Raw genomic sequence first — 5,844 nt, 5'->3', positions numbered from 1 at the left:
TGGAAGCACAAGTGAGCTCTGTATTACCGCCTTTTCGCTGGGGTGTCTGGAGGGCCAAGAAGCTCCTAGTTGTAGCCCTACAGAGCCACAGGGACTGAACCAAAGCACCAGCCATCAGCTTTGTTCCTCAAGCCTCTAGAGAAAACCTTTGATTTCATGGGGATGATTATTTTTATTCTTGCCCACTCAAGGATGAAGCCCAAGAAACAAGGGGTTGCCCCTTTCAGAAGTATCACAATGGGTCACCTCCAGCCAAACCCACTGTTTTTTGTTTTTTGTTATTTCTGGGTTTGGTTGAGCCTCTCTTGGAAACCATTACTATACAACTTACTTAAAAGAAAGAGTGGAGGGATTGGGCATAAGAGACTCAGACAGAGGGGGGAGTAGGTGGGGGGCTTGGGACAGAGAGGCTGGAAGTAATGTGTTGTCAGAGAAAGTACAGGAAAAACACATTACAGTCACAATCTGATTTAAGTCGATTCCATTTTGTAGTGACATTTTTAATCTTCTGCAAAGTTTGACTTTTCGCCAAGCCTGGAGAATTGGAACTTTGGAAGAAGGTTTCAGAAAAAGACACAACACACACACACACACACACAGAAAGGGGGAGGGAGAGAAAGGGGAGGGAGACTTTTATCCTAAAGTCATTGTAAATCCAAAGCAGGGTTTTATCCTCCACAGTTAAATGAGAAAGAAAAAAAAAAATCAAGAATACCAACATTTGAGGTACAAAGACTGTCATGGGCCAGTGGAAGTTTGCAAAATTATATGTAAATGACCAAAGTTTTTACTATGGTGGCCCTGTGCTTTCCCAAAGCTAATCCCAAAGAGAAAATCTACTTAGCAAAAGAAAGTTTTGTCTAATTTGGTTAACAGTTGAGAAGTGACAAAAATGCTGAATATATTAATAATTTATATTTCCAGGGTAACACTATATCTTTAATGCTTCACTGCCAAAGGGAATTCAGATTGGCTTAATGCTCAGAGAAAAAAAGGCTGAAAGGCCTTCCTTCATATTCTGTATCCAGCGCTGATAAAAATGGGTGTAAGACATGTGTTCCAATAATAGGCACCATGCATTCTCCCATTTCTGCATAATTTGTTTTCATCCCATATTGCTCAATATATATTTGTTACCCAGTGGCCTCCTGACCTTACACTGACTATCATGCTCCAACTATATCATTTCATAAGGGAGGAGATACTTGTTTACATCTCACATTTTATAGATAAGTATTGTAGTGATATATAGTGCGTGTAAGGGCAAGAACCCTTTACTTGAAAGACTTTTTCTAAGTTTATAGATTCTCCCTGCCCCCAAAACATACACATTTAAGATTTAAGTTTCACTTTATGGACAACATAATGAAGTGGCTGTGTGTGTGTGTGTGTGTGTGTGTGTGTGTGTGTGTGTGTGGTATTTTTGGTCCTGTCTCTGTAATCAAGTTTGAGGGTTTATAAATTGTAGGCCATCTTCCTCCATGACCTCAGTAAACAGTCTAGGTCAGAGCTCCCTTAAGCCCTGTCCACAGAAATGGAATAAGTTAATTTATTGCACTCCAGCTAACCTGAGCGGTGACAAATAATCGTAGTTCAGCTAAATGGCCTCAGGAAACAGGAAAACCTGCTACCTAATTTTGAGTTATTTAAAGGGCATCAAAGGGAACGGGAACAGAAAGAAAAGACAAAGAAAAAAAATCAATGAAGGAAAAATTTTAAATTCTCACAAAGACAACTTTAACGGGTTGGTTACCTTGTTCATTTTACCAGTTAACATAGAACAACAGTGAGGCTTATTTTGCTCTCTGGGTCCTAGAAAAACCTGATTTCAGCTTGTTATTTTAAATGTATTGCTGTTTTGTGGGTAAGACAGATCGAATTGTCGTTGAAAACTACAAGCCCCTTACAGATCACTAGCCAAGTCTTCCCTAGATCCCAAAACGTTCCTATGTTCTGGGTGGAGCGAGGAGGTTAAAATCCCCCTCCCCCAGGAAAAGGTGGAGAAGCCTTTCTCAGCAGGCCCAAGAACCCAGCGTCTCAACGCCGCACCAGTGGCCGGATGTGGGTGTGGGCAGAGGGAACAATCCTTTCGGGGGAGCACGTCTCCCAACCCGGTCGCTGGCGGCCTCTCACCAGGTTGCCCAGCGGCCCCTAAGCTGAGCTGATTTGTGCGCCAAAGGCAACTCCAGTTTCCCGAACCCTTCGGTGCCGACGAGTAGTTGTCATTCGAAGATAAACTTCATCGTCTGTTGTTTCTAAGCCACACTCGGAAGCTACCTCCTCTACATATTTTTTACCAGACAGGTTGAGGCCGTAAACCTAGTCACGCATCCCGATGGTCTGAGTTTCGGCGCGCTCCAGACCAGCGGGCATGTGGTGCGTGCGTGTCCGGGGCCTCGTCCCGGGTTAGGGAAGGGCGCCCAGGTCGGAACTGGCGAAAGTCCGCCAAAGCCTGCTTGGGGAGGGTCCTTCGATTTGTATTTTCTGAGAGCTGAGGGCCCTGTTCCTCGAGTCTGCCCTTCCCCCAGGCAAATGCCCAAGGTGCGCCCGAGGCACGTGCGGGTCTGGAGCCCCGGGGGAAACGCGAATCCAGCCTGTAAGCCACCCCTCCACTTAGCCTCCCCGCCTCCTCAGACACCGCAGCGACCCGCCCCCTTCCCCACCCAGACTATTGAGGGCCGTCACCTTGGCCCCTATCAGCCTTGCGCCCGAGACACCTCGGAGGGGGTGAGTTTTGGAAGAGCAGAAGGTAACAAGAAATCCATCTTTCTGGTACCTTCAGAAAACGTTTATTGCCAAGGGGGAGATCCTTCAGAAGACTCTTTCGCTTTTGGCTTTCCCCCACCCAGCTCTTTTGTTGGCACCGTATTTACACTTGTACAATATACAGTATTTCTCCCAGGCAGCGCCCGAAGCGCAAAGAAATCTGCGGGCGAGTCGGCGTCAGAGCACCGCGGGGTGCTGGGGCGTGTGCAGGTTAAGGGCGTTGGGGTGGGCGTGGCCGATCAGGTTGAGGTAATGCCGGTCTAGGCCCTGCACGGGCGTCAGGAAGGGGCTGTGCTGCTGCGCAGGGCTCGGAAGAGGCACGGGCGCGCTGGGCAGGTAGGGCAGCGCCGGGCTGCGGGCCGCGCCGTGTGGCCAGGGGAAGGACCCCGGGGCCGCGCCCTGCGGGAACACGGACGCCTCACCAGGGCTATGGCCTGCGAACTCGGGCCCCGCTGGGTGCAGCTGATAAGAGAAATCCGGCTCCGGGAGCGAACCCAGCGGCTGGAAGGCGGGCTCGGCGCCCAAGCGGGCCTTGGACTGCAAGAAGGCGAGGATGCGCGCGTACTTGGTGTCCTTGGTCTCCATCCTCTCGACGGTGGTGAGGTAATGCACCAGGTTCTTCATGCACTCGTGGTAGCCGTAGTGGAAGTAGTTGGCAAACTCCGCTAGCAGTTCTGCTGGAGGGGCGAGAAAAACCGTAGAAAGAAAAAAACTGTGAGCGCCCTTTCCGACCGGGAGTGCGAGGCGGGGGCCAAGCACCTCCCATCACGTTTCCTGGCCCGAGTTTCCGTTGGACGCCCGCCCTCTCCTCTTGTTACTCTGGAGACTGGAAAAACGCCAACTAGCGACTTCCTTTTCCTTAAGAGTCTGACCCCACCCTCCCCACCTGAGAGGAGGCCGCGGAACCTGTATCCCCAGACACCTGTGCTCCAGTCCCCCTAGCTGTCACAGGAGTCCGCTCCCACCTCCACCCCGCCCCCGCCCCGGCAGCATCCAGAGAGCGAGAGACCTCTAGCGAGCGCCGTTTCACTCCCACTCCCGCCACCAGGTCTCCGTGTGGCGCACGGTCCCTGTCCAGGTTCCCCTTTGCGCAACCCGCGCCCACCTTTTTCCCTTCCCCGGGGAAAATCAGCGGAGTGCAGAGCTCTCAGGTACTGAACGGTCATCTCGAGGATTTCCGCCTTCTCCAGCTTCCCGGAACTCTGCAAAAGGAGGAAGGGCTCCTCGAAGCGGCCCAGCGGGTGCCGGCCAACCCGGGCAGGCTGGGTGCAAGGTTTTATCCGGAGAGGACCAGCGAGTGGGGCGCTGCTGTGGATCTGCGCGAGGGCCGCCCGGGGCTCACTCAGCGCTCAGGCACCCGGGAAGGGAGCCCACACGTGCAAGGCCCTCTCAGGCTCCAGATTCCCGGCATCACTGCCGAGACTGGCGGCAGAGGATCCCCAGCGCCAGCACCGTTTTCTCGGCCGCCGACGTTACCTGCTTCGCCAGGGCCATGGGCACCGTCTTGCCCAGCTCGTTCAAACAGCGGTTAATCCGGTCTCTCCTCCGCTTTTCTATCACTTTGTGGGAAACGGGGGTTCTCTGCGAACAGAGGTTTGTACGTTTAGGATGGCTTTGCCCAGAGAGTCGTGAAAGGCACGGCTGGCACAGCTGTCTCCCAGCCCTCAACGCTGCCCAGGGACTCGCCCCAGGCCCCTGTCCCTCCACAGTGGGTCACATAAGCTCTGCCTTCTCACACCCGCGCTGGTGCGCTCCCTTTCCAGCGTCCGCTGGGCCACACCGCCGTGCTGAGCACCAGGGCAGTGGGGAGGTGGCCACCAGCCTCCAGGCGTGGGCTCCTCCCTGACTGAGGCGTCCCCTCCCTCTATCCTCATCCCCTTCCCAAACCACTCAGGATTCCTCTCCAGGAGAAGTCCCGTGTGATAATGTCCCTGCCCGTCGGTCCAGCCAGGTGGTGCTGCGGGCGTCAGACGCCCCCACCCTGTTGGCGCAAGAGCCATCTGGGCTCAGCCGACTCACTTTGCGTTCCTTGAGCTTTCCTGACATTCTGGTCAGTACGCGCCCTCGGGAGAGGCGGTGGCGCGAGGCACCCGTCCACTTTTCGCCTCGTGTGCCTCCTCGAGTGTCCCAGGTAGACTGCAGCCTCCCAACTACCAGGGGCTGCCTTATAAAGCGGTCATCCAGGGCTCCAAGTGCATTCACGACTTGAATTATTCCATAGGATTAGGGGAGCTGCGTTTGGGGGATGCATGCATTCAAGATCAGTTTTTTTTTTTAAAGTTAAGAAAAAAAAATTAGCAGCCGAGGGGGGCGAGCTGGGGGCAGATCAGCTTTGTTAATCCACGTGGCCCTTCAAAGGACACGTGACCGGCGGGGGAATAACATTAGCATGGCAACAGCCGGGGCGGGAAGGAGACGGTAAACCTGCGCCCGCGGACGAGCGAGCGCAGGGGCGCAGCGGCCGCGGGCGCCGGGGGGCGAGGACCCTCACAAAACAGTGTCGCCTCCTTTAGTCCCACCGCTGAGTCTCACACGATTGCCTGTTTACAAATCCCAGCAAGCCCGCAGTCTCAGCGCCGAGTGCGTTTTAAAGCCTGTCCAGAGTCATTAAAGTAATTAAGTAAGCCTTTAATAGGCTGTTCCGCCGGGTTCAAGGGAGAGCTCTTGGAGACGGAGGCGCCCCGTTTGTTCCCAGGCTTTTCTCACACGACTTGGTGACACGTCCATCTCCCCCCTTTTTGTTTACACCGCTTTATTTGTCCGGACATCCCGGCAGGTGTGGGGCTGCGGCGGGCACAAGAGGCTCCCGCCTCGCCTCGCCCCTCCCGCAGGTCTTTGGCACGCGACGCTCCCCCCTACTCCCTGACCACATCGCCGCCTTTCTTTTCTCCCCCCCTCGGGCTCTCTCTTCGCGGGGGGAAGAGGCTCAATTTGTAGCCTATTATCCTATAAGGAAAATGTCCATTGAAAAGTATGAATAGTTTCATTGGGCTAAATTTTAATAATGCCAGAGGGTGGGGGAGGAAAGACAGGCAGGCGTGTGTGTGAGTGTGTGTGCGTGTGTGTGTGTGTGTGTGT

At 53.8% G+C, this 5,844-nt stretch overlaps 1 protein-coding gene across 2 annotated transcripts; it reads right to left on the bottom strand.

Moving 5' to 3' along the window:
* Positions 1 to 2,912: 2,912 nt before the first annotated feature.
* HELT (helt bHLH transcription factor) lies at positions 2,913 to 4,893 on the bottom strand. Of its 2 annotated transcripts, none has more exons than XM_027123026.1 (4): positions 4,786 to 4,893; positions 4,243 to 4,347; positions 3,872 to 3,968; positions 2,913 to 3,443 (listed from the first exon to the last, which is right to left on the bottom strand). In XM_027123026.1, exons 1-4 carry the CDS (start codon positions 4,810 to 4,812, stop codon positions 2,944 to 2,946), a joined length of 729 nt encoding a protein of 242 aa, XP_026978827.1. In that variant the 5' UTR covers positions 4,813 to 4,893; the 3' UTR covers positions 2,913 to 2,943. The 2 variants fall into 2 exon arrangements, with proteins under 2 accessions (XP_026978827.1, XP_026978828.1); XM_027123027.1 differs by having other exon boundaries at positions 2,913 to 3,440.
* Between the last annotated feature and the right edge of the window lie 951 nt (positions 4,894 to 5,844).

The sequence above is a fragment of the Aethalodelphis obliquidens genome, unplaced genomic scaffold (assembly GCF_003676395.1).
Source record: "Aethalodelphis obliquidens isolate GAN/ISIS:26980383/991018 unplaced genomic scaffold, ASM367639v1 scaffold25, whole genome shotgun sequence".
NCBI lineage: Eukaryota > Metazoa > Chordata > Mammalia > Artiodactyla > Delphinidae > Aethalodelphis > Aethalodelphis obliquidens.
Note: the sequence above shows the minus strand (reverse complement) of the source record. Positions and strands in the feature narration are given on the sequence as shown.

What these genes read in the sequence shown, in the direction of transcription:
- HELT (XM_027123026.1), bottom strand. Translation starts at nt 4,812, where the DNA reads ATGTCAGGAAAGCTCAAGGAACGCAAA. An exon ending in GAAAGCTCAAGGAACGCAAA is followed by an intron (nt 4,348 to 4,785) that starts GTGAGTCGGCTG and finishes CTCTGTTCGCAG; the next exon opens with AGAACCCCCGTTTCCCACAA. An exon ending in TCCCCGGGGAAGGGAAAAAG is followed by an intron (nt 3,444 to 3,871) that starts GTGGGCGCGGGT and finishes TCGCCCCTCCAG; the next exon opens with CAGAACTGCTAGCGGAGTTT.